The following is a 27,983-nucleotide window of genomic DNA, read 5'->3' as shown; positions in this document are numbered from 1 at the left end:
CTTGACATTGGAAAGTTTGGCACGACCCAGCAGATATTCTGGTGCCTGAACAGCAATGCAGCTCAGGTACATTCTGATTTTTCCAGCATCCAAACACAAAATAAAACCCTGCAGATGCTAGAAATCAATAGACAATAGGTGCAGGAGGAGGCCATTCGGCCCTTCGAGCCAGCACCGCCATTCAATGTGATCATGGCTGATCATTCAATGGCAATCAGTACCCCGTTCCTGCCTTCTCCCCATACCCCCTGACTCCGCTATCCTTAAGAGCTCTATCGAGCTCGCTCTTGAATGCATTCAGAGAATTGGCCTCCACTGCCTTCTGAGGCAGAGAATTCCACAGATTCACAACTCTCTGACTGAAAATGTTTTTCCTCATCTCAGTTCTAAATGGCCTACCCCTTATTCTTAAACTGTGGCCCCTCGTTCTGGACTCCCCCAACATTGGGAACATGTTTCCTGCCTCTAACGTGTCCAACCCCTTAATAATCTTATACGTTTCGATAAGATCTCCTCTCATCCTTCTAAATTCCAGTGTATACAAACCTAGTCGCTCCAGTCTTTCAACATATGCCATCAAAAATAAAGATCGAACATTGTAGAAATACACAGTAGGTCAGGAAGAAACCTGTTTAAATATTTACCAACATACAATGTTAATTCAAATTGTAACTCATATGGAATGCATTTACAAAATGTGATAAGGCACTATTTAAATGAATAAATGAAAGATCCTCCTTTGTTGAAACTCCAAAGACCAAAGGCCAGAGGGGTTGCCTCGTAAGGCTGGTCAGGCAACTTTTCATTCATGGATCCATCTGTACAGTTGCAGAGACATAATCCTTTAGATACCCACTTCCTCTTTTAACATTAAAATGACAGTTTTCCACCCGTGTACTTCAGGACTGAAAATATATATTGTTTAACATTCTGTCTTGACTATTATTTGACAAATACTTAACTCCTTCAGTTCCTTACTCTCGTTTTACTCATGATTCTCTAATATAGCTGGCAGGTTTTGTGTGCCTTCTGCACCTGCACCTCCTCCAACCTCATCTATTGCATCCGCTGCTCTAGATGTCAACTCATTTATATCGGCGAAACCAAGCGCAGGCTCGGCGATCGCTTCGCTGAACACCTGCGCTCGGTCCGCATTAACGCAACTGATCTCCCGGTGGCCCAGCACTTTAACTCCCCCTCCCATTCCCAGTCTGACCTCTCTGTCATGGACCTCCTCCAGTGCCATAGTGAGGCCCGCCGGAAATTGGAGGAGCAGCACCTCATATTTCGCCTGGGCAGTTTGCAGCCCGGTGGTATGAACGTCGACTTCTCCAACTTCAGATAGCTCCTCTGTCCCTCCCTTCCCCTCCTCCTTCCCAGATCTCCCTCTATCTTCCTGTCTCCACCTATATCCTTCCTTTGTCCCACCCCCGACATCAGTCTGGAGAAGGGTCTCGACCCGAAACGTCACCCATTCCTTCTCTCCCGAGATGCTGCCTGACCTGCTGAGTTACTCCAGCATTTTGTGAATAAATCGATTTGTACCAGCATCTGCAGTTATTTTCTTATAGTAATAATTTAATTGTTCTGCTTTTTTCTTGTTTTCCATTACAAACCCTCCTGTCTTTGTGAACCATTTCCAGACATCCTAAAGACATAATAAGGTCCTTTATACATTTCTTCTTGCTACCTTGATCCAACCTTAAAATTGCTTCCAATTTAACCTCCAGCTATCTTGCTTAACTTTTCCAATAGTGCTCAGCACCTTTATCTACGATGTATCTTGGAATATTTACGAGGTGCTAATTAAATTTTGCTTGCTGCTTTTGCTGTTTTATTTCAATGGTGAACGTGTAGACGTAAAGTTGTTTCGTTCTCCATTTTAAGCTAGTATTAAAATCACATTTAATGCTCAGATGTCAATGAGCAGGCTACCAAAGTAAACCACCAGCTTAAAATGCCCAACGTGCTATTGCTGATTGATAACATGGATCTAGTGCATCAGCTGCTCCAGATGACAACTTATTTACATCGGCGAAACCAAACGCAGGCTCGGCGATCGCTTCGCTCAACACCTGCGCTCGGTCCGCGTTGGCCAATCTGATCTCCCAGTGGCTGAGCACTTCAACTCCCCCTCCCATTCCCAGTCTGACCTTTCTGTCATGGGCCTCCTCCAGTGCCATAGTGAGGCCCACCTCATATTTTGCCTGGGCAGCTTGCAGCCCAGTGGTATGAACATTGACTTCTCCAACTTTAGATAGTTCCTCTGTCCCTCTCTTCCCCTCTCCCTTCCCAGATGTCCCTCTATCTTTCTGTCTCCACCTATATCCTTCCTTTGTCCCGCCCCCCTGACATCAGTCTGAAGAAGGGTCTCGACCCGAAACGTCGCCCATTCCTTCTCTCCTGAGATGCTGCCTGACCTGCTGAGATACTCTAGCATTTTGTGAATAGATAACATGCAGTTTACAGATAAATCACGGTAGAACAGCTTCTACGTGATTTAAACCGAAGATGGACACAAAATGCCGGTGTAATTCAGCAGGACAGGCAGCAAGCATCTCTGGAGAGAAGGAATGGGCAACGTTTTGGGTCTAGACCCTTCTTCAGACACTGATAGAGTCACCCATTCCTTCTCTCCAGAGATGCTGCCTGTCCCGCCGAGTTACTCCAGCCTTTTGTGTCCATCCTCGGTTTAAACCAACATCTGCAGTTCATTCCTACACATTCTACGTGACGCTGTTGGACAGATCCAGTCGACTCAGGTCAGCTTCAATATGGGTCTTTGTTGAAAAGTGTGATACATTTTGTCACAGTTACTACGCTTGTTTATCCCCAGGAGGAAGCACAAACCGGGCTTGATGCCAGGACTGGAGGATATGCTATTCTACACAATCACCGAGGGAAAGGAGCAGATTACGGTTCCCAAGTTTATCAGTGTAAGCAAACAGGGAGCTAACCTGCCTCTCCTCCTCACACAAATCCATGCTACATCATGCATCCTATTGTCCCGTGTTACATAGCTTACGCCTAACCTTTACCTGTAAGATATCAGACGATGCTTACTCAGATCTCAGTTCCTTCCATGGAAAGTCACATTTCTGTTCAAAATAAACGGCCATTTCACTGGGAACCATAAACCCAGGCGCAATTTGCAACCGATATTGCTCCATTCTCAAGCAACAATTCCATTTTGATCCTGCCAATTTTTAGATCGCATTTATTGAAATCTTCTCTCATTTTGAAGTGCCTTTACTGCCTGCTCCCCTTCCCCACCAACTCCTCAGGGCTCCCTGCATTTCATGCTTCCCAGGATGACGGAGACCATCTTAAATGTTGATTGCGGCTGCCTTGCAATACGATGCACTGATGCTACAATAAGCTGCGGCAAAGAAAGGGCAGATTCAGTACTGGCACGGCTGCATTTACAATGTGTTCTGTGCTGTGAGGTTTGTCAAGGAAGGGTGGGAGGGGATGAGGGTTTGGGGTGGCAAAGGGAGGTGGGCAGAATAAAGAGTGGGATCAATGTAAAATGGGCGGTTGAAGGCTGGTGCAGGCTCGATGGGCTGAAGAGCCTGCTTCCATGTTGTATCTCTCTCTGACTCTACCTGGCACAAGGGAAAGTGCTGGTGCACAAGGTGCTCAACCAACGGTGAAGAGTTCCAGGGGATTTTTGAACATTGCTCTGTACTTTGAAAAGGTTTAGTTAGTACAGCAGCCCAGAGAAAACAGTTCTGTGCCTATTGTACTTTTCAGAACCAGGGGCCACAGTTTCAGAATAAGGGGTCGGCCATTTCGAACGGACATGAGGAAAAACCTTTTCACTCAGAGAGTTGTGAATCTGTGGAATTCTCTGCCTCAGAAGGCAGTGGAGGCCAATTCACTGGATGCTTTCAAGAGAGAGTTAGATAGAGCTCTTAAAGATAGCAGAGTCAGGGGGTATGGGGAGGAGGCAGGAACGGGGTGCTGATTGTGGATGATCAGCCATGATCACATTGAATGGTGGCGCTGGCTCGAAGGGCCGAATGGCCTCCTCCTGCGTCTATTGTCTATTCAATGGAAATTCCCTATTGTAATGCAACTGATAGCTTTTTAACCAGTCTAGAACTCCTATTAACTTAAGCTGGTTTACTCCTGAAAACATTTTATTACAACATTATATAATTTATTTCATGAAGCTAGTTCAAGCAATAGACAATAGACAATAGACAATAGACAATAGGTGCAGGAGGAGGCCATTCGGCCCTTTGAGCCAGCACCGCCATTCAATGTGATCATGGCTGATCATTCTCAATCAGTACCCCGTTCCTGCCTTCTCCCCATACCCCCTGACTCCGCTATCCTTAAGAGCTCTATCTAGGCAAAAACATAATTTCAGATAACTTGGTTCCAACCAATACACTGCAATTCAGCAACTTTGTTGTAGTGATACAAAGCCCAAAGTTAGAGCATGTCAAGCAGTTCTGGCACTTTGGGAGGATGTATTGATCTTGGAAGTTGTGCACTATGGAACTATCAGGATCATATATGAATTCTGAGGGCTAAATTACAAGCAAGTAATTCGGTAAGAGTAGAAACAAGGAACTGCAAATGTTGGCTTACCAAAAAAAGAGACAAAGTGCTGGAGTAAATCAGTGGGTCAGGCAGCATCCCTGGAGAACATGGACAGGTGACATTCCGGGTTGGGACTCTTCTTCAGACTAATTGTGGTGGGGGGGGGGGGGGATAAAGCTAGAAGAGAGGAGGGGCAGGACCACGGGTGGTAAGTAACAGGTAAACGCAGGTGAGGGGAGTTTTGAAAGGCAGACGGTTGGACAAAGGCCAGAGACGGAAAAAAAGGTGTAAGACAAAAAGAATGAAGAATGAAGCCAGAGGTAGGTATGTCGGTGGAGGGGGAGAGGAGAAATAGGTACGATCCCAGTGAGGCACAGGGAGGGGGGAAGAGAAAGGGGAGGTTGTTAAGGGTTACCTACAATTGGAGAATTCAATGATCGTACCATTGGCCAAGAGGAAAATGAGGCGCTGCTCGTCCAGTTTATGTGTGGCCTCACTCTGGCAATGGAGGAGGCCCAGGACAGAAAGGTCAGTGCGGGAATATGAAGGAGAGTTAAAATGGTTAGGAACCCTTTCTCAGAAATAATTTCACCTGGTTAGGAAATCAGAGTCTAAAAGTTGCATCGGGAAAAAAACTGCAGATGCTGGTTAAAATCGAAGGTAGACGCAAAATGCTGGAGTAACTCAGCGGGTCAGGCAGCATCTCTGGAGAGAAGGAATGGGTGACGTTTCAAAACGTCACCCATTCCTTCTCTCCCGAGATGCTGTCTGACCCGCTGAGTTACTCCAGCATTTTGTGTCTACCGTCTAAAAGTGGCAGCTAGCTTTCAAAAGTGAAGTTGGAGAACACATTGTGGCAGCCATTTATAACTCTTCTTCACGTGGTAATTAATGCTGGGTAACACAGACTGAATAATAAGCTGTTCCTGATAATATTCAACTAAAATTTAGAAGAACACGAACATCAGTAAGTCTCATTAAATGTTAGGACCTTCCAGGTACCCCCTCCGAATTTGCAGTGACATAGGTTCCAACGGTTGAGGTTATATTTAGTTTAAAGGCTGAACTAAGTGGCAGATGGGCTTATTATTTGAACTGATTTATTTAAACACAGATAAGCAGCAGGTTTGCAGCAGAACAAACGTGAACAAACACTTGCAGTATGCAAACAATCATTTTGATATTCAATCAACTGGATGCATTAATCTGTTCTTGTTTTCTAAAGAGAAGTACAAGCACCTATACTGGGATTGATCATTATAGAGCTCGCTTCCTTAGTTTCCATGGCTGGGGAAGGGAAGGAGAATCAATTGCCATACGTGTTGAAAAGGTGAATTTGCACAGCAGTCTTCCTGTCTATGATTGAGGCTACTTGCTATAATTGAGTTCATAAGAGTCGTAGAGTGATACACCATGGAAACCGTCCCACCTGCCCACACCGGCCAACATGCCCCATCTACACTAGTCCCACCTGCCCACACCGGCCAACATGTCCCATCTACATGTCCCATCTACACTAGTCCCACCTGCCAGCATTTGGTCCATATCCCTCCACACCTGTCCTATCCATGTACCTGTCTAATTGTTTCTTAAATGTTGGGATAGTCCCTGCCTCAACTACCTCCTCTGGCAGGTTGTTCCATACACCCACCACCTTTTGTGTGAAAAAGTCACCCCTCAGATTCCTATTAAATATTTTCCCCTTCACCTTAAACCTATGTCCTCTGGTCCTCGATTCACCTACTCTGGGCAAGAGACTCTGTGCATCTACCGATCTATTCCTCCCATGATCTTATAAACCTATATAAGATCACCCCTCATCCTCCTGTGCTCCAAGGAATAAAGACCCAGCTTACTCAACCTCTGCATATAGCTCAGACCCTCTAGTCCTGTCAACATCCTGATAAGTCTTCTCTGTATCCTATTCAGCTTGACAACATCTTTCCTATAATCCAAATTAAATTAAATTCTATGAGAGGGAGATTCAACAGTGGAACATACATTCTTATTCCGCAGTGTACCAACCACCTGATCCAAGTGACCACTTTCTTTTGCATGAGCCAAGTCAAAGAATATTGACTTTAATTCCCCCTCCCATTCCCACACTGACCTTTCTGTCCTAGGCCTCTTCCATTGTCAGAGTGAGGCCAAACGCAAATTGGAGGAACAGCACCTCATATTTCGCTTGGGCAGCTTACAGCCCAGTGGTATGAATATTGATTTCTCTAACTTAAAGTAATCCCTGCATTCCCTCTCTCTCCACCCCCCCCCCCCCCCCCCCCCACCCAAGTTACACCAGCTTTTCGTTCTCAGCTAGCAAACAGCTTACAATGGCCTGTTTCCTTTATCATTGTTACATTTTTGCATATCTTTCATTCATTTGTTCTATATCTGTCTACACCATCATCTATACCTCTTGTTTCCCTTTCCCCCGACTCTCGGTCTGAAGAAAGGTCTCAACCCGAAACGTCACCCATTCCTTCCCTCCAGAGATGCTGCCTGTCCCGCTGATTTACTCCAGCATTTCGTGCCTATCAAAGAATATTGATTGTGGAAACATCATGGTCAAGCCCTCATCCTGCCCTTTCCCAATGCTCATTAGTATACAGGAGTCATTAGATAGTGATCAGAAATGGGGATTCCGATTTATCTCCCTTCCCTTTCAGCCTGAGCACTTGTACAACAAATGTAGCAACCTTACCAATGACACAAACTTAGTAAATATCAATACTGAAGCAATTCAAAACTGTGCCAGGGAATGGGGGTTATTAACTCATTCATTAGGAACTAAGCTAGCTGCCTCCATATCTGCTTTTCAATGAAGCACTGGACACGACTTTGAATTTAATGTGCTTGTTCCTTTACACCATAGTTCTCAAGTGAGGGGGTATGGGGAGAAGGCAGGAACGGGGTACTGATTGAGAGTGATCAGCCATGATCGCATTGAATGGCGGTGCTGGCTCGAAGGGCTGAATGGCCTACTCCTGCACCTATTGTCTATTGTCTATTGCCAGTAGCATTGAGTTTTGTTCTGTTGGTCTTTATCATATTTTATAAACTGCATCAATGCATATTTATCATTTAATTTTATTTCTTGTTAAATTAACTGACCACAGTTGGGGTGGAAGACGAGGCGTACAAAGTGGTCTGAGCAATTGTGCATTGGGGAAGGAAGGAAAAAAATAATTTAAACTTCAGATTTTTGATCAATATGTTGCGACAACAGCTTTAAATGCACACGAGAACCAGAGGAGAGGATGGGTTGTTATCGCAGTTCAATAGGACATGGCCACTCAAATGTTGACTGATGGTTGACTAGACTGGGAGGTCAATGGTCAGCCGATTCTTGGCAAAATCGTAACTGGGCAAGAATCAAAGACCAGCATCAGGAGACAAAAGGCGGTAAAACCGGTGAGATGGAAGAAAAAAAACTTTCAAAAGCTGAAGTAAAACATTGACGCGGTTTTGTCTAATTTTTGTATTTTCTTGATGTAGCACTAATTTCAAATTGCCCAGAAACCGAGTGGATGTTCATGTTATTTGATTCTCGTGTGTTTTATTTTAAATGCAGGCATTAAAATCAACAGGACTGCTGACCTCTGACCCCCGGCTGAAGTACTGCATGGACCTCCTGCGTCAGACTGTGCAGAGTTCCTCAAGTAGCGTTACACTGGACAGGCACCTCTTCAAAAAGTACTCATTATCATTCTTTAATCACAAATTTAATTTGAAAGCAAAGCTTTTCCCCTCTTCTTACATTTGTCTTAGATAGAGACAAAATGCTGGAGTAACTCAGCGGGACAGGCAACATCTCTGGGGAGAAGGAATGGGTGACGTTTTGGGTCGAGACCTTTCTTCAGACCTTCAGTCCTTCCTAATCATTTGTCTTATGTTTATAGTTGGACTGTATGATTGTAATCTCACAACACTTTCAGGAATTGATAGTCAAGTCAAGTCAAGTCAATTTTATTTGTATAGCACATTTAAAAACAACCCACGTTGACCAAAGTGCTGTACATCAGTTCAGGTACTAAGAACGAACATACAATGGCGCACAAACATAACAGCACATACATAAACAGTTCACAGTGCCCCCTCAGAGGGCCTCAAACGCTAGGGAGTAGAAATAGGTTTTGAACCTGGACTTAAAGGAGTCGATGGAGGGGGCAGTTCTGATGGGGAGAGGGATGCTGTCACCCCTGAGCTTAAGCCTAGACCGCGGGATAGTCAGTAGCCCCAAGTCGGCCGACCTGAGGGACCTGGAGATAGAGTGGTGGGTTAGAAGATTTTTGATATGGGGGGGGGGGGGGGGGCAAGCCACAACCCTTTGTGTGAAAAAGTTACCCCTCAGATTCCTATTAAATCTTTTCCCCTTCACCTTAAACCTATGTCCTCTGGCCCTCGATTCCCCTACTCTGGGCGAGATATTTGAAGTACCTCCGTCTTAGGTATTTGAAGTACCTCCTTTTAGATCGCGTGGATTTCAAAAAACGGCCACTAATATTAAAACAACTTTAATTGCTTAAATGTCATAATAACCCAGACCAAATATGGTCAAGGACAAACTGATTTTGGGATAGGTCTGCATAGATCATTGATCAAATATTTGCTCCAGCAGCTTCTATGACTACGTTGAGTTCATTAAACCATTTATTTTCCATTTTATTTCCAAACTAATGTTATAACTTCATGAGAGGAAATCATGAGAGGAATAAATTCATGAGCGGAATAGATCGGGTAGATTCACAGAGTCTCTTGCCCAGAGTAGGGGAATCGAGGACCAGAGGACACGGGTTCAAGGTGAAGGGGAAAAGATTTAATTGGAATCTGAGGGGTAACTTTTTCACACAAAGGGTGGTGGGTATGTGGAACAAGCTGCCGGAGGAAGTAGTTGAGGCAGGGACTATCCCATCGTTTAAGAAACAGTTAAACAGGTTGATGGATAGGACAGGCTGTGAGAGATATGGACCAAACGCGGGCAGGTGGGACTAGTGTAGATGGGGTATGTTGGTCAGTGTGGGCAAGTTGGGCCGAAGGGCCTGTTTCCACGCTGTATCACTATATGACTTTCTTTTCACAGTCTACTCCATTGGTTAACTTGCATAGGCTTCACCGTTGCAAGCATAGAAATTCAGAAATTGACATTTCTAAGCACTGATTTTATTCCGGAAACAAATGAGTTATTTGGGGTGGAGAAGAGAGTAAAAGACTGAGAATACAAATTGTTTCAAAAATGGTATTAACCAAAATTGTACAGCTAACGCCAGAGGCCGTCAGAGGAATTTTTCTTGTTCTGCAATTTTTGGCATTTATATTTTTTGAAATTTTAAGTTGGGGTAAACAATTAGCTGGAAATATTAGGTAGAGCGAATAGCTGTTTCTGGGATTGCAGGCCTGTTGGTATGGCAGACACAAAATGCTGGAGTAACTCAGCGGGTCAGGCAGCATCTCTGGAGAGAAGGAATGGGTGACGTTTCGGGACCCGAAACGTCACCCGTTCCTTCTCCCCAGAGATGCTGCCTGACCCGCTGAGTTACTCCAGTATTTTGTACCTACCTTCGATTTAAACCAGCATCTGCAGTTTTTTTCCTACTGTTGGTATGGCAATTATGTTAACCGCTGTAGTCGGCATCTCATTTAAGGGGCGAAATCTAAAGATAGAATTGCACCACATTGCAGAATGATCATTAGATTCTTGCTATCAACTGTGCTATTGGCTCGCTCAACATAAATGTGATCTGAGCCAAGGGGAAATGTAATGCCAGTTAAATGGGAATGTCATGTTGTCAGAGGATTATATTCAATATAAACTGTTCGCAGAAACACTTCAGTGGCTCTGTCGCCATTCACTGCACAACTGGGTGTGGAGAGGATGTTTCCACTAGTGGGAGAGTCTAGGACCAGAGGGCACAGCCTCAGAATTAAAGGACGTTCCTTTAGGAAGGAGATGAGGAGGAATTTCTTTAGCCAGAGGGTGGTGAATCTGTGGGATTCTTTGCCACAGAAGGCGGTGGAGGCCACAAGCCAGTGGATATATTTAAGGCAGAGATAGATAGATAGATAGATGCTTGATCAGTACGGGTGTCAGAGGTTATGGGGCGAAGGCTGGAGAATGGGTTTAGGAGGGAGAGATAGATCAGCCATGATTGAATGGAGGAGTAGACTTGATGGGCCGAATGGCCTAATTCTACTCCTATCCCAAAAAGTATGTTTTGCAACATAGAAATAATTTGATTTTGCCATACAGTCATACCAAAAAAAGCAACAAGACACACAGCTACATAAAAATTAACTTAAACATCCACCACTTTCCTCATTGTGATGGAAGGCAATAAAGTCTTATCTTCTTTCCTCATTTTCTCCTGCGGTTGGGGCAGTCGAATCATCCGCAGTCGGAGCGACCGAAGTTCCCGCAGCCGGCGATCGAAGCTCCCGCGTCAGGGTGATCGAAGCCCCCACTTCGGGGCGGTTGAAGCCCCTGCAGCTCGGAGCTCCCGAAGTCGGTCCCCAGCAAAGGGACCGCCAGCTCCACAATGTTAAGTCCGCAGGCTCCCGCGGTTGGAGCTCCCGAGGTCGATCCCCAGCAAGAGGCCGCCAGGTCCACGATGTTAGGCCGCAGTGCGGATGGAGATATGATACGAAAAAAAGTTGCATCTCCGCTGAGGAAAGGGATAAAAAATGTTTCCCCCATCCCACATAATACAAAACAAAAGGTAGAACTAAAACATACATTTAACAACAGACTAAAAACAACAAAGAAGAAAAAGACGAGACAGACCGTTAGCAGACCATATATGAACTAAACTGTAGTCTAGAAAACATAAGGATCTCAATCGATTTAGCTGATCTTCACCATGCACTTCATGCCTTAGAACTAGTAAGCAAGATAATGGGGCATCACAGTGGCGCAGCGGTAGAGTTGCTGCCTTACAGTGCTTGCAACGCCAGAGACCCGGGTTCGATCCCGACTACGGGCGCTGTCTGTACGGAGTTTGTACGTTCTCCCCGTGACCGCATGGGTTTTCTCCGAGATCTCCGGTATCCTTCCACACTCCAAAGACGTACAGGTGTGTAGGTTAATTGGCTTGGTGTAAATGTAAATTGTCCCTAGTGTGTGCAGGATAGTGTTAATGTGCGGGGATCGCTGGTCGGTGCGGACTCGGTGGGCCAAAGGGCCTGTTTCCGCGCTGTATCGCTAAACTAAAAAAACTAAAATAATGATTACTCTAACTTCAAATAACCCCTGCATTCCCTCTCTCACCATCTCTCCCCTACCCAAGTCGTGCCAGCTTCTCGTTTTCACCCAACAAACAGCTAACAATGGCCTGTTTCCTTTATCATCTTTATTTTTTTGCATATCTTTCATTCATTGTTCTATATCTCTCCACATCATCATCTATATCTTTTGTTTCCCTTTCCCTTGACGCTCATTCTGAAGAAGGGTCTCGACCCGAAACGTCACCCATTCGTTCTCTCCACAGATGCTGCCTGACCCGCTGAGTTACTCCAGCACTTTGTGTCCATGCTCTCTATCAATGTCCTGCCATGTGGACCAGCTAGAATGGGCTTAGCTGAGCCGACCAAGGTCCATAAAATAATCTGGTGCCAGATCCCTGGGATGTTACATAAGGTGACTGTGTGGCATGGCAGTGAAATAGGAGGCAGAGCATAGATACCCTGACCAAGCATTTCCCTCTGCTTACTGCTGTCGGAATGGTCATAAACCTTTTGCAGCAAAGCATTGGTATTTTAAGACCCGTATTTATATTTACTCAGTGCTGTACATGTCATAATTGGAATCAAATCCTGTTTGAAGGAGAGCCAACTTTTTGTAAGAGCAAATAGAATTAACTAGCAAGTAGAAATTGCTCATAACAGCATTCAGTTACAAACATATTACCCTCTACGTTTGTTTTGTGTTCAATTATATGCAGCAATCTCATTCTATTACATGTACCTGGTCCTTTTCATGAAGGAATTAAGAGGGATCAATACCAATTTTCTCCATGCATGGTGACCAAACCACAGGAAGATATAAATAAATAATTGGCTGGAGCTAATTGTGGGCTCCCAAAATGATTCTGGAGTTTCCAGGAATTTTCTGGGTTTTGCCTCATAGAACACAGGAGAAAAAATAATGTCTTTTTATTGTTCGAATGGTTTCATAGATCAGTTACAAAAACATTGGGGATCAGGGCAAGGATTTCACAAGCCATTCCATTAACAATCAGGATGAATCAATTGACTGATTTTTCTCACAGAGACATAGAAAATAGGTGCAGGGGGAGGCCATTTGGCCCTTCGAGCCAGCAACGCCATTCATTGTGATCATGGCTGATCATCCACAATCAGTAACCCATGCCTGCCTTCTCCCCATATCCCTTGATTCCACTAGCCCCGAGACCTCTATCTAACTCTCTTTTAAATTCATCCAGTGAATTGGCCTCCACTGCCTTCTGTGGCAGAGAATCCCACAAGTTCACAACTCTCTGGGTGAAAAAGTTTCTTCTCACCTCAGTTTTAAATGGCCTCCCCTTTATTCTTAGACTGTGGCCCCTGGTTCTAGACTCCCCCAACATTGGGAACATTTTTTCTGCATCTAGCTTGTCCAGTCCTTCTATAATTTTACACGTTTCTATAAGATCCCCTCTCATCCTTTTAAACTCCAGTGAATACAAGCCCAGTCTTTCCAATCTTTCCTCATATGACAGTCCCGCCATCCCGGGGATTAACCTAGTGTACCTCGTGAAAGATAAAGACTAAGATGGACTGAAGATGAGTCTGAAGAAGGATCTCGACCCGAAACGTCAGTCTGAAGAAGGGTCTCAACCCATTCCTTCTCTCCAGAGTTGCTGCCTGTCCCGCTGAGTTACTTCAGCATTTTGTGTCTATCTAAGACTAAGATGACTCGCAGTAAACAACTGAGGGTGAAAGGGCTGGTGAGAATGATTAAATGAGAAAAACAATTATAATAACGTACAAGGTATTATAGTTTCAGTTGGAAACAGCGCAGAGAAGTAAACAAGGATGGTCTGAAGAAGAAACATCGCCCATTCCTTCTCTCCAGAGGTGCTGCCTGTCCCGCTGAGTTACTCCAGCACTCTGTGTCAATAAACACATTGCCTGGACTCGAGGGCCTGTGACCTATCCATGTTCTGCAGAGATGTACTGAACATAGTTCAGATTCACTATCATGTTTTATTCTACTTAAATAAGATGATGACTAGCATTTCAATAGCAGTATAAACCAGCATCTACAGTTCCTTGTTTCTACAACAGACAAATTAAGTCTGGTTGTGTGGAAATTAAGTCTGGTTCACTGGTGTTTAAAACAGGATATTTTTAAATAAGTGGTTAAAAAATAAGAGGGATGTAACCATTGTCAAATTAATTGACTAAAGGACGTACTGGGAGGCCCAGACTGTCTAGGACTGTGCCTATTTTATCTGTTTTCCTAGCAGCAATATTCAGTTCAGTTCAGTTTATTGTCACGTGTACAGAGGTACAGTGAAAAGCCTTTGTTGCATGCTAACCAGTCAGCAGAAAGACAATACATGATTACAATCGATCCATTTACAGTGTACAGATACTGTACAGGATAGGGAATAACATTTAGTGCAAGGTGAAGCCACCAAAGTCCGATCAAGGATAGTCCGAGGGTCACCAAAGAGGTAGATAGTAGTTTAGCACTGCTCTCTGGTTGTGGTAGGATGGTTCAGTTGCCTGATAACAGCTGGGAAGAAACTGTTCCTGAATCTGGAGGTGTGCGTTGTCACACTTCTGTACCTCTTGCCTGATGGGAGAGGGGAGAAGAGAGAGTGGCCAGGCTGAGTGAGACTGGTCCTTGATTTTGCTGCTGGCCTTGCCGAAGCAGCTTGAGGTATAAACGGAGTCAGTAGGAGATTGGTTTGTGTGTAGGAAGGAACTGCAGATGCTGGTTTAAACTGAAGATAGACACAAAAAGCTGGAGTAACTCAATGGGTCAGGCAGCATCTGTGGAGAGAAGGGTCGAGACCCTTCTTCAGGTTTGTGTGATGGTTCACTGATGTAAACTATAGGATGTGTTCAGGACATTGAAGCAGTATAAAAGGGCATCCACTGAAGTTAGTTCCGATTCACACTTTATTCTACTTGAATAAGATGATTTGCATTTCAACAACAGTTATAAAGATGGGGATTGCATTTTTGATATTTTACTCAAGTTCTTGTATTGGTTTGAGAGTGATTTCTGTTTCAGCCTCAAATTTAAACCATAGATATTATCATTGTTTCTCCGCCAGGTAGGCCAAGGCTTTTATTTTGTTTCTTTCTCTTTAAGATTTTTCGGGAGTAACATTGTTCTACTGACCCAGGCCTTCAGGAAAAAATTTGTCATCCCCGACTTCGAAGTATTTTCATCACATATCAACCGGCTCTATGAGAATGCAAAAGTGAAGACCAGTGGCAATGTGAGACGTTCAATGATGATAACTGTGGATAGGGTTGCCAACTTCCTCACTCCCAAATACGGGACAAGGTGACTCCACCGCCCCGTACCCCACGTGACCTCACCCAGCCAGCGGCCACGTACTCCCGCCCAGCCCGAGCGACCGCCATTGGTGGAGCGGAATCACGTGGCCGCTGGCTGGGTGAGGTCACGTGGGGTGCGGGGAGGTGACGTTACCCTTTGTCCCTTCTTTGGGAGTGAGGAAGTTGGCAACCCTACTAATACGGGACAAGGCCGGTCCCGTATGGGACAAACTAATTTAGCCCAAAATACGGGATGTCCCGGCTAATATGGGACAGTTGGCAACCCTAACTGTGGAGTCCCTTTGAGCTTGGATATGGACGCAGGGGTGGAAGTGGGACAAATGACAGGGGTTGGTGTTGGTACAAAACCAAGTGGAATTGGAATCAAGGTGTCAAATGGAGGCATTCCCCAGCTGGGATTCAACTTGACTACGGATGTTGTCTGTACGGAGTATGTACATTCTCCCCGTGATCTGTGTGGGCTTTCTCCCAGATCTTCGGTTTCCTCCCGCACTCCAAAGACGTACAGGTTAATTGGTTTCGTAAATGTAAAAATTGTGCCTAGTGGGTGTAGGATAGTGTTAATGTGCGGGGATCGCTGTTTAAAAGCAATGGTATTGTTCACAGGTTGCTGACTATATCCCACAACTGGCCAAATTCAGTCCAGATCTCTGGGGAGTTTCTCTCTGCACAGTGGATGGACAGAGGTAAGCTTTAAAATCATCAAATACAAACCAGGTAGGGTTGCCAACTTCTTAACTCCCAAATAAGGGACAAAAAGTGACGTCACCGCCCGCGCCCCACGTGACCTCGCCCAGCCAGCGGCCACGTGCTCCCGCTCTACCAATGGCAGCCGCCCGGGCCGGGAGGCGGGTTGCCACGCAACCGCCGTTAGGCGAACACACTCGGCCCCACTCCCCGAACACACTCCGTTAGCCTACACTGTCTGGGCCTATAGTGTCCAGGCCTACAGTGCCCCCCCCGGGCCTAATACGGGACAAGGGCGGTCCCGTACGGGACAAACAAATTTAGCACAAAATACGGGATGTCCCGGCTAATATGGGACAGTTGGCAACCCTAAAACTAGGGGTCATCACATTGTAAAGGTGACAGTTATGTGAACATTGGGAAATCCAATAAATTTGGAAAGCATATCTCATAGTACCAAGTTTTTCCTCTTGTATTTCTTCAGGAATAGAAATAAGAGAGAGATGATAGACACAAAATGCTGGAGTAACTCAGCGGATCAGGCAGGATCTCTGGGGAGAAGGAATGGGTGACATTTTGGGTCGAGACCCTTCCTCAGACTGAGACTCAGGGGAAAGGGAGACACAGAGATAAGGAAGTGTAAGGTGTGAAAACGAGACATCAAAAGAGGTGGCGATCAAGGAAAGTGTAGAATAGATCATTGTTGGCTAGAAAGGTGACAACAAAGCAAACAGAGATAAAATGTAATCGGGGGACTGGTCGGAGAACTGGGAATGGGAAGGGATGGAGAGAGAGGGAAAGCAAGGGTCACTTGAAGTTAGATATGCCAATATTCATACCGCTGGGGTGTAAGCTGCCCAAGCGAAATATGAGGTGCTGTTCCTCCAATTTGCACTGGGCCTCACTCTGACAATGGAGGAGGACCACGATAGAAAGGTCAGTGTGGGAATGGGAGGGGTGGTTAAAGTGTTTAGCAACCAGGAGATCAGGTAGGTTTAGGTGGACTGAGCGGAGCAAGTATTGGCTGAAGGATAGTTCCCGATTCAGACTTTTTTTAACATTAACAGCACAATGGATTACATGGGACCAAATGATGAATACATTTCTGGATGCCATTTCAGAAGCTGAATGGTTGGTTGATTCACTAAATGTTCCTGTTCCACTTATGGCCACTTTTTCCCAAGTTGCATTAACCATTGACATGTATTTTTTACAATACATCCCAACTTGTCCTTGAAGAGATAATGGAAGCTTTCCTGCATTGCCGTTGGTTCATTCGAGTAGTTAGGAAAACGATTAAATGAGATTCTGTGCATCAATCAGGATAAACAAAATGGCTAATATCTGAGCCAAAAGTTTCGACCATGTAGTGATTGTTACCAGCACCTGGGTAAGTACAGAATTAAAGGCAGACAGATTTTAATTGTCTTTATTTTAAGCAAAAGGATGAATTTAACTGATCTGGAGGTAGACATTTTGTGGAGAGAAGGAATGGGTGACGTTTTGGGTCAAGACCCTTCTTACACTTTCAGTCTGAAGAAGGGTCTCGACCTGAAAAGTCACCCATTCCTTCTCTCCAGAGATGCTGCCTGTCCGGCTGAGTTACTCCAGCATTTTGTGTCTATCTTCGGTTTGAACCAGCATCTGCAGTTCCTTCCTACACCTTGTTTTTGATTCTCTTTAGATACTCCATTGGAGATACCAAAGTCCCCTTCTGCTTACAATCTTGCATCAAGCCACTGGAATATGCGATTGCAGTGAATGAATTTAGCACTGACCTTGTTCACCAGTATGTGGGCAAAGAACCGAGTGGACTACGGTTCAATAAAGTATTTTTGAACGAAGAAGGCAAGTATCATAGCAACATACAGTATAAGAGCTCCAATAGGCACCCTGGGCTTAGCCAAATTGACAATCTCAGGGGAGCTGGGGTTCCATCTCCTCTTGGCAACAGAATACACAAAGGAGTTTCATCTCACCTGTACACCATCTGTTGCTCTTGAGCTTTCATTTATTGTGGAATAATAGAACTAATTATACATCCGTTACCAACAAAAAAAAAAGAAAAGATTTGCACTGAGTACTTGGAATTTGAACATTGCACTGAAAAGGATAAAGGAAATTTAAGGCATGGAAATCCCAAAAGGCCATATGGCATCTATGTATGTTCTTGTATGCAGCAGAGAAACAAAACTGGAACAGTGCTCCACCTCGTTGCCTTTTTCATATAGCAACTGTACTAAAAGTGTCACCATCTGTCATGTCTTGAGGGTTTGAAATGATGTTATGAAGACTATGGTCATTTATAGAAGCCTGTTACATCCAAATAAAACCCATTTTATGCACATTAAGTAATCGTGGCATTAGAGCCTTAATGGGTTGGTTTTAGTGTCAGCTGAAAGATGTCTGCACATTGGTCGCCAAAGTGGAAGCAAAGACAATCAGTATCATTTTAAAAATTAAGTGCCATTCAATTTCAATTCACTTAAATTTAGACAACTTCAAACATCGCTTCATACTGTTAATCTAAATATTCTATTTTGTCCTTAGATAAGCCTCATAATCCCATGGTAAACGCAGGTGCAATCGTTATTACCTCACTTATCAAGGTAAGATAATATGGCAACGATAGACACAAAAAGCTGGAGTAACTCAGCGGGTCAGACAACATCTCTGGAAAAAAGGAATTGGTGACATTTCGGGTCGAGACTCTTCTTCAGACTGAGAGTCGGGGGAAAGGGAAACGAGAGACATAGAACAAATGAATTATATATAGAGATATATAGTGAGAGGTGATGTAGAGAGATATAGAACAAATGGATGAAGGATTATGCAAAAAAGTAACGATGATAAAGGAAACAGCTCATTGTTACTGTAGCTGTTTGTTAGGTAAGAACAAGTACAGACAAGGAGACTCAATAAGACGACTTTAAAGCTGGTATGACTTGGGTGGGGGAGGGATGTGGAGAGGGGGAATGCAGGGGTTACTTGAAGTTAGAGAAATCAATATTCATACCACTGGGGTGTAAGCTGCCCAAGCAAAATATGAGATGCCGTTCCTCCAATTTGTGTTTGGCCTCACTCTGACAATGGAGGAGACCCAGGACAGAAAGGTCAGTGTGGGAATGGGAAGGGGAATTAAAGTGTTTGGCAACCGGGAGATCAGGTAGGTCCAGGTGGACTGAGCAAAGTGAAATAATAGTGACCTTTGACTGGAGAATGGGTAGTACCATTCCCTCTGGCACTGCCAGCTGATTAAATAATTCCCAGTGTTCAGACTGAACCTCTGTCACAGCACACTGACACTCTAGAAGGTCAACTGAACCACCCAATATGTACTGGCTAGAAACGTCAGTCAAGGTTCCTGCTTCATGATTAGCCTCCTTCTCCCATTGGTCCACTCTGTAAGTGCTGTGGCTCTGAATTGATTGGAAGGTATCACAGACCACCAGCCGAGCCACCTGATCTGAACAATAAATATTTCCCTTGAACAACGCCACGGAAAGGGCGGCATCGTGGTGCAGCGGTCGAGTCGCTGCCTTACAGCGCCAGGGACCCGGGTTCCATCCTGACCACGGGTGCTGTCTGTGCGGAGTTTGCACGTTCTCCCCATGACCTGCGTTGGTTTTCTCCGGGATCTTCCGTTTCCTCCCATACTCCAAAGATGTGCAGGTTTGGGAGGTTAATTGGTTTGGTGTAAATGTAAAATTGTCCCTCGTATGTGATGGGTAGTGTTAGTGTGCGGGGATCGCTGGTCGGCGCGGTCCCGGTGGGCCGAAGGGCCTGTTTCCACGCGGTATCTCTAAACTAAACTAAACTAATTACTAGTAGAAAGAATTTTGAGAAAAGTACTGATTTTTCACCTCTTGCTGCAGCTGTTGTCAATCTCCATTCTTAAAAACTCCAGATCTGTCCCTCGAGTTTATTCAGGCTGCCAAGAAACTGCAGAGTAAGACTGGTTTCCATTTAGACAGAGTGACAAGCAGAAATGTTAGAGGAGGGTAAATACATTTAGTGGGGCACTGACATTACCTGCACTTAGTCAGGAAATAATACCTGGGTAATCAGAAATCAAACTGACTGACATTGCATAATCCTTTTGAAAACACAAAGCTTTTCTCTTTGTCACGAACCCTTCAGTCACACATCACTAGGGCAAACTTCAAGTTCTGAAGCTCATTTGTATTTGTGTTTCATTTCACACCGGCTGGTTGGTTTTAAAAACACACAGTGTGCTTCCCTTTTTACACCAGGTTTCCGGTCTTTTAATCCAGGGTTAATTATCAGATCTGATGCCATGCAATATTGTGCAATCACTAAGAACAGAATTGGTAATATTGCCTGATATCTGTTATCAGGCAATATTATTATAATAATATTATATTATATTATATTATATTATATTATATTATATTAATATTATAATAATATTATATTATAAAGGCAGATTATACTATTGCCTGAGGTATCTGTTCACTTCAGACTTGAAGGTAGACACAAAAAGCTGGAGTAACTCAGCGGGACAGGTAGCATCTCTGGAGAGAAGGAATGGGCGACTTTTCGGGTCAAGAAGGGTTTTGACCCAAAACGTCACCCATTCTTTCTCTCCAGAGATGCTGCCTGTCCCGCTGAGTTACTCCAGCTGTTTGTGTCAATCTTCGTTTTAAACCAGCATCTGCAGTTCCTTCCTACACATATCTGTTCACTCGCGTTGTGGGCAATTTCTACAATAAACCCGGGCAATTGAACATGTGAAACAGCTTTGATGCACTCTTCTCCCTGGGCATATATGTTTCTTTATCTGAGGTGCCATTTTTCAGTTGATACTTTAAGCAATATATCCAGATGTACGCGAAAGATCCCCCACGTGTCCATTAATAAAATGTGCTCCTCACTCACTTTCATTACAAACAAATGATCCCATCGTCATTTCTTTAGTCAGAGGCTGGTAAATCTGTGGAATTCTTTGCCACAGACAGCGGTGGAGGCCAAGACAGTGGATATTTTAAAGGCAGAGATAGATAGATTCTTGATTAGTACGGGCGTCAGGGGTTATGGGGAGAAGGCAGGAGAATGGGGTTAAGAGCGAGAGATCGATCAGCCATGATTGAATAATAATAATAATAATAATACATTTTATTTATATAGCGCTTTTCATATACTCAAAGACGCTTTACAGAGATTTTGAGAACATAGGGAAATTAATAAATAGATAAATAAGTAAATAAATAAATGAACAGAGAAAGGAGACAGTAGGTGAGGTGACCTTCAGTGGTTGAAGGCAGTACTGAACAGGTGAGACTTCAGCGATGTTTTGAATGTGGTGAGTGTGGGGGAGTCTCTAACGGTTTGGGGTAGTGAGTTCCATAGGGTGGGAGCAGCGATGGAGAAAGCCCTGTCCCCCCAGGATCTGAGTTTAGTCCGGATGTGGGGGGATAGGAGATTGGCAGCGGCAGAGCGGAGGGTGCAGGTGGGAGTGTGCCTGTGGAGGAGGTCGGTCAGGTAGGATGGGGCTAGGTTATGGAGGGCTTTGTAGGTTATGAGGAGGATGTGGACTCGATGGGCCAAATGGCCTAATTCTGCTCCTATCACTTATGACCTTATGTACTCTGTCACAAGATGGCTGCATGGATTTTCATGAGTTTTTGAACGAGGTGCCACAAGGAATATTTTGGGGCTCTAACACTGTTTTTCCACTTGTATTTTCAGCCTGGAGCAAACAAAGCAGAAAAGTTTGACTGTGTAAGTATTACAAGAACAATATAGCAAGAATGAGATGGCAATGTATCCAGAGACTCTTTGACCTGTCCTTTAGTTGACTGCCATGGAGAAAATCCAATGCGCCGAACCAAAAAAAAACTTGTGCTGTTGGGGCTTATTTAGTTTAAAAGGAGGCCTTCTTCGGGTAGGCTTAGCTGTTTGGAAGCAATGAATAAGGGAAATTCTAAAGAAACCTTCAAGAAAGTGCAAAGGCTCCACCGTACGAACCTCCTTTCCATGTTATGTTGTGCAGCTCATGATAAACAATTCACGATGCATATTCAACACTTGTGTCGTGTCTTTTAAAAATATTTGTTATCGTCACGATTAAATCTCACAAGAGTAGGTCAAGTAAGTCAGAGCAAATGAGTTCCATGTAGTCTGGACTTCAATTATAATTACACCCAACATCAAGACTCTTCTTCTCAGAAATTGCACATTGGGTCTAACTTTATTTTCTTGCCTCCAGGTTATGCATTTCCTTAATAAGATGGCAGGTCATGAATATGTGGGCTTCAGCAATGCTACGTAAGTGCCAGCCTCTATTCCTGTGCCTCCAAAGAGCCACACAGAGCATGCAATAGTCTCCTGTACTTTTGCCATTAAACATTAGAGAAGCCTAATGTTTCATTAGCGAGCTTGCTACCAATCTTCAGTTTTGTTCGGTGATTAGCTTGGATCATCGTTTTGAGTCCCATTCCAGAACATCAGTTCGACTAGGCTGACACTTAGGGTTGCCAACTGTCCCGTATTAGCCGGGACATCCCGTATTTTGGGCTAAATTGGTTTGTCTCGTACGGGACCGCCCTTGTCCTGTATTAGGCCCGCGGGCCGCTGTCGGCTGGGACAGTGTAGGCTAAGGGAGTGTGTTCCCCCTCGTTACGAATGGGGGGAGGGGGAGCAAGAGCGGAGCTGCGGGATATAGAAGAGGCCCTAGTGACAGCCTCATCTATAATGGAAGAGGAGAAGCCCCGTTTCCTGAAGAATGAGGACATCTCTGATGCCCTAGTGTGAAACACCTCATCCCGGGCGCAGATGCGGCGTAGACGGAGGAATTGGGAGTAGGGGATAGACTTTTTGCAGGAGACAGGGTGGGAAGAAGTGTAGTCCAGATAGCTGTAAGAGTCAGTGGGTTTATAGTGGATGTCATTCACTAGTCTGTCTCCTGTGATGGAGATGGTGAGGTCCAGAAACGGGAGGGAGATGTCGGAGATAGTCCAAGTATATTTAAGGGCAGGATGGAAATTGGAAGTGAAGTGTATGGATTCAGTGAGTTCTGCATGGGTTCAAGAGGTAGCACCAATGCAGTCATCGATGTAGCGGAGGTAGAGTTCGGGGATGGGGCCAGTGTACGTCCGGAACAGGGATTGTTCGACGTACCCGACAAAGAGGCAGGCGTAGTTAGGACCCATGCGAGTGCCCATAGCTACGCCTCTGGATGGAGGAAGTGGGACGAGTCAAAAGAGAAGTTGTTAAGGGTACGAACCAGCTCTGCGAGGCGGAGGAGAGTGTTAGTAGATGGGGATTGGCTGGTTCTACGGTCGAGGAAGAAACGGAGGGCTTCAAGACCATCCTTGTGGGGGATGGAAGTGTAGAGTGACTGGACATCCATGGTAAAGATGAGGGAGTGGGCTGGAGAGGGAGTGGGATGGAGGAACCAGCCAATCCCCATCTACTAACACTCTCCTCCGCCAAGCAGAGCTGGTTCTTACCCTTAACAACTTCTCCTTTGAATCCTCCTCACCCATCCCTTCTCTCCTGAGTGACTCCAGCATTTTGTGACTATTCTCTTGTTTCTTTCTAGGTTTCAGTCAGAGAAGGAAACGGGAGACAGGAATTTTGCCATTGGATATTACTTGAAGGAGAAGAAGGTAAGCCAAAAAAACAAAGCTGTAGAGTTAAAGGGAAAACAAGTAAAACTCAGACAGACAAACAGTATTTGTGGAAGGAAAAAAACGGACAATGTTTCGGTTTATTTACTGATTCTGAGGAAGAGTCACTGACCCAAAATATTGACTGGTTTCTCCTACCGCAGATGCTGCTTGACTGGCTGCGTTCTTCCAGCATTTCTGTTGTTGCCATGGAGTTAAATGTTTGCCTGTTGTTCACACAACGGGTTTACTGTTGTCTACGTGGACGTTTGGAAGATGCTGCTTGTTTACATAAGCCCTGGTCAGTTTACTCTTTCCCTCCAGTGACATTGGCAACTCAAAATCCACTGATGCTCTGTTCTGCTTCAGTACAATGCAAAAGTCTCATTCCAACATTATATTTTTAGGTTAAACGGTGATCTCAGAGATCCCTTAAAAATGGCAGTCTGTCATCAGTTAGCCATCTCCCACCATTTTACCCTTCTGCATCCAACTGAAATCAGTTGAGAGTATTTTAACGACAGGCTTGTAGTAACCATTAGAAATGAGAACCTGGCTCATTGATGGGGACACTAGTGCTGGAGCTACTTTGATTGTTGATGTGAATGGTTTTTGAAATTAGAAAGAGGATGCCCCTGTTTTATGTTTCATGATGTAATCTTAGCTTATCTTTTTTTTAATCCCAGTGCTTTCCAGAGGGCGTTGACATGATTGCTACGCTAGATTTTTACTTCCAGGTGGGTAAAGCAGCTTCACAAACAGCCAAACACAAAGTGCTGGAATAACTCAGCGTGTCAGGCAGCACCTGTGGACGGAATGGGCAGACGGCATTTCAGTTCAGGACTCTGCTTCGGACTGAATGGTGTTCACAATTGTATGCACTTGGATGCATGCTGGATATGTGGCTACACTTCACTGCAACAGTTACAATCCAAAATAATAACTACCATTGGACTTCTAAAGCATTCAATTGATGGAGAAGAACTGTCTAGTGCATATTCCCCCTGAATAGTGGAATGGATGAGGGTGTGGGATTTGAGTGCTCACTTCTGCCCAAGGAGTTATCACTTTTCTCCCTCTCTCCAATCATGAAATTCGCCAGAGAGCAATTCTCCAGCTCGGTGCAGCCTAATATACTTATTACCAAAGCAAACATTTGACAGAGCTAGAGTATGCTAGAAATACGTGCAAGCTCAGTAATTTATGTTAAACCCCCACCTCTTACTTTTAGTCACCGGCCTCTTCTCCACAAACCAAAATTCCAGCACTCACCAATTGCTTCTTCCACTTGGATCTCTTCTGACCTCTTCTTCTTCTTCTTCTTCACACCATTGAGAACTCTTCCTCAGTTCCCCTCCTGGGCGCCAACTTCATTTTGACAACGTCTTTGACCGGTTGCAGGCAGCCACTTGCCCTTTGCCGCCAGCATGTCGCTGACTTCCGAGACAGGAGGGGGGAGCCGTGCCTTTTGGCCAACCCGCGGGCAGCGTCTGATGCCAAGCGATACCTCATATTTTTTATCCTGGTGTTCTCTCCGTCTCGGTCAGAAGAAGGGTCTCGACCCGAAACGTCACCCATTCCTCCCCTCCCGAGATGCTGCCCGACCCGCTGAGTTGCTCCAGCATTTTGTGTCTTACCTACAGTCTGTTCAGAGTTGTCCGCTCCGTTTTGGCGGGCCCGCCGAGCAACCGTGCAGCGGGAGTTGCTCGAGCGCCCGTGGGGTGAGGAGGGGCCCGCGAAAAGTGAGGGAGCGCCTCACGTCATTGAAATAGAATCTCACATTGAAGTTTAGATTTGCTTTCCCCTTTTGCCTCTGGCCTTTCTGCGACACCAAGTTTTACTTTCTTCCTCCCCTTCCAGCTCTGCTCGATCGAGGTGACATGCGAATCGGGTGGAGTGATGGCAGCTACCTTGGCCAATGGTGGCATTTGCCCGATCACTGGAGAGCGGATCCTGAGTGCTGAGGCGGTGAGGAACACCCTCAGCCTGATGCACTCCTGCGGGATGTACGACTTCTCGGGCGAATTTGCTTTTCACGTAAGCTTTTCATAACAGCGACCATGATGGCGTCCTTCAAGATCCAGCTTGCTTGCTGCCAAGCCACTCTTGGCAATGGGCTTGGTGCCGCCATCAGGTGGACTAGATTCTGTGCCTTACTTTGCTGCTTAGAGTGTTTCAAGTTGCCTTTTATTTTGCATATGGAGGTTCGCTGAATCAGTGAATCTACTGCGGGAGGATACGAGGTGGACATTTGAAGGCTATTTCATTCATTTAATATCAATTATCCATCACATCTGGTGGGATTTTAAATCATATTTGGATTTGTTAGCCTAAACCTTTGGAATACATAATCGCTGCTGATTTAACAGTCACCAACTATGCTTCGGAATTAATAATGCCCAATTTTGTCTCATCAAACACCTTCTGCCAACCAGTTCAGATTACAATAGTATGAATAGACTGAATAATTCTTCAGTTCAAAGAAGGGTCTTGACCCGAAATGTCATCCATTCCTTCTCTCCAGAGATGCTGCCTGTCCCACTGAGTTACTCCAGCACTCTGTGTCTATCTTCAGATTACAATATTTCTGAGACACCCAAGCACCCATCTCGATCCACACAATCTCCTGGATGTATTAACCTTTCTTTGACAATTATCAACAAGAAAGTCAGATCACAAAATTAGCAATTGTTTTTAAATTTAATATCATAATTGTTCAGCACATGGATTCAACAAGGAATGCGGTGCTGATAAAATAAATCAGTTTGCAAAGACATATCAGTTTTAACACAGTGATTAATTGTAGTGTGCTGATTTAAATTTGTAACTGAAATGAATAACCAAGAGGTCTGATCAGACCTTTCATCAGAATAGTTCAGCATTTTCTGCCGTTATTTCAGATTTCCAGCATTCACAGTATTTTGGTTTTATAGTGAAACCTTGTGCAATTTTGCCATCTAGTGGTTTGATATGTTCAGTCAATAGTCAATTTATTTGTCACGTACACATAAATGTGCAGTGAAATGAAAGATTACCCATGGTCCAACAATTAGACCAATAAAAATAAGCAATAACACACACAATCATAAACCAACACCAAACAAAAAGAAACATCCATCACAGTGAGTCTCCTCCAGTCACCTCCTCACTATGATGGAAGGCCAGAATGTCTTTTCTCTTCCCCTGCCGTCCTCTCCCACGGTCAGGCTGTTGAACTTGCCACGTCGCGGCGGTCGGGGCTCCCGACACTGAAGCCCTCGCCTGGCAGAGAAAATCCCGCCGCCTATTCCAGGCCGCGCCGGACGGTGAAAGGTTCGCAGCGTGCCGACCCAAGCCCCACGATTCGGGGCGGGCGAAGACGCTGCCACTGCCGGAGCTCCCGATGTCGGCCCCCACCCAGGGGCCTGCGAGCTTCCGATATCCACGCGGCCCGCTGATGAAGCCTCCGGAGGCGAGTCGCAGCCGCACTCGCAGCGCCACCACAGCCTCCGCAGGCAGCCAGCTCCGCAGATAATGAGTCCGGTCCGCGGGCTCTGCAAACCAGAGCCCAGGTGGTCCCAGCTGGAGGCCGCCAGCTCCAGGTGTTTGGCCGACGGTAGGCCGCAGCGGGAACAGAGACACCACCCAGAAAAAAAAGGTCGGGTCTCCGTTCGGAAGAGACAATTTTACAGTCCCCCCCCCCCCCCCCACACACACATAACACACAACCACAAAAAACACTACATCACATCTAAACACGACAATTAAGACAAAAAACAACAAAAACACAAAAGACAAACGGACTGCAGGCAAGCCGCAGCTGCTTGGGCTAGGAAATTATGTGCTGCAGAACAATCCCTTCACGCCCCACCCTCTAGCTTCAATGTTCTGTCATGCTGTCTGTGTTCCCCAACATTGTCTGGTACGGTGGCGCAGCGGTAGAGTCGCTGCCTCACAGCGCCAAAGACCCGGGTTCGATCCCGACTACGGGTGCTGTCAGTACGAGTTTGTACCTTCTCCCCGTGCCCTGCGTGGCTTTTCTCCAGGTGCTCCTGTTTCCTCCCACACTCCAAAGACGTACTGTAGGTTAATTGGCCTAGTGTATGTAAAAATTGTCCCTAGTATGTGTAGGATAGTGTTAGTGTGCGGGGATCGCCGGTCGGCGTGGACTCGGTGGCCCGAAGGGCCTGGTTCCGCGCTGTATAACTAAACTAATCTAAATATGCTGCTGAATCAATTGTTTGGTGAGTAAAATATAAAAATGGTGCCATTTTGAAACAGTTCAAGTTTTTGGGAAAGTTTTTAATAAGTCTGTCATTTCCAGTGTTTTGGTAGTGTTCATGCCAAGGAGTTTTTATTATTCAACTGGGCAATTGTACTTTGGGATCTAATTTTGAACTGATTTTTTTTCTCCTTTTTCTAGTCTGGCATTGAACTCTGGTGTAGTTCCACAATCATGCCCAGGTATCTTTCAGAGGTTGCCAAACTTCATGTATGACCCTCAGATATAGGGTTGTCAACTGTCCCGTATTGGCCGGGACATCCCGTATTTTGGCCTAAATTGGTTTGTCCCGTAAGGGACCGCCCTTGTCCCGTATTAGGCCC

At 45.1% G+C, this 27,983-nt stretch overlaps 1 protein-coding gene across 5 annotated transcripts in view; it reads left to right on the top strand.

Moving 5' to 3' along the window:
• The window catches only part of LOC144612027 (glutaminase kidney isoform, mitochondrial-like), a 54,316-nt gene that overhangs the window by 21,135 nt on the left and 5,198 nt on the right, over positions 1–27,983 (top strand). For 2 of the 5 annotated variants that reach the window (XM_078431492.1, XM_078431490.1), the window contains exons 2-12: positions 2,837–2,936; positions 8,123–8,244; positions 14,870–14,999; positions 15,688–15,767; positions 17,453–17,616; positions 18,319–18,377; positions 21,478–21,510; positions 21,998–22,056; positions 23,333–23,399; positions 24,086–24,136; positions 25,260–25,436. In XM_078431492.1, coding sequence (XP_078287618.1) covers positions 2,859–2,936; positions 8,123–8,244; positions 14,870–14,999; positions 15,688–15,767; positions 17,453–17,616; positions 18,319–18,377; positions 21,478–21,510; positions 21,998–22,056; positions 23,333–23,399; positions 24,086–24,136; positions 25,260–25,436 — 1,020 coding nt within the window. In that variant the 5' untranslated portion in view covers positions 2,837–2,858. The remainder of the gene's footprint in view (positions 1–2,836; positions 2,937–8,122; positions 8,245–14,869; positions 15,000–15,687; positions 15,768–17,452; positions 17,617–18,318; positions 18,378–21,477; positions 21,511–21,997; positions 22,057–23,332; positions 23,400–24,085; positions 24,137–25,259; positions 25,437–27,983) is intronic. The other 3 variants (XM_078431493.1, XM_078431494.1, XM_078431491.1) reach the window with 2 other exon arrangements.

Source organism: Rhinoraja longicauda, chromosome 42 (genome assembly GCF_053455715.1).
Source record: "Rhinoraja longicauda isolate Sanriku21f chromosome 42, sRhiLon1.1, whole genome shotgun sequence".
NCBI classification, from domain to species: domain Eukaryota; kingdom Metazoa; phylum Chordata; class Chondrichthyes; order Rajiformes; family Arhynchobatidae; genus Rhinoraja; species Rhinoraja longicauda.
This window is presented reverse-complemented; position numbering and strand designations above follow the sequence as displayed.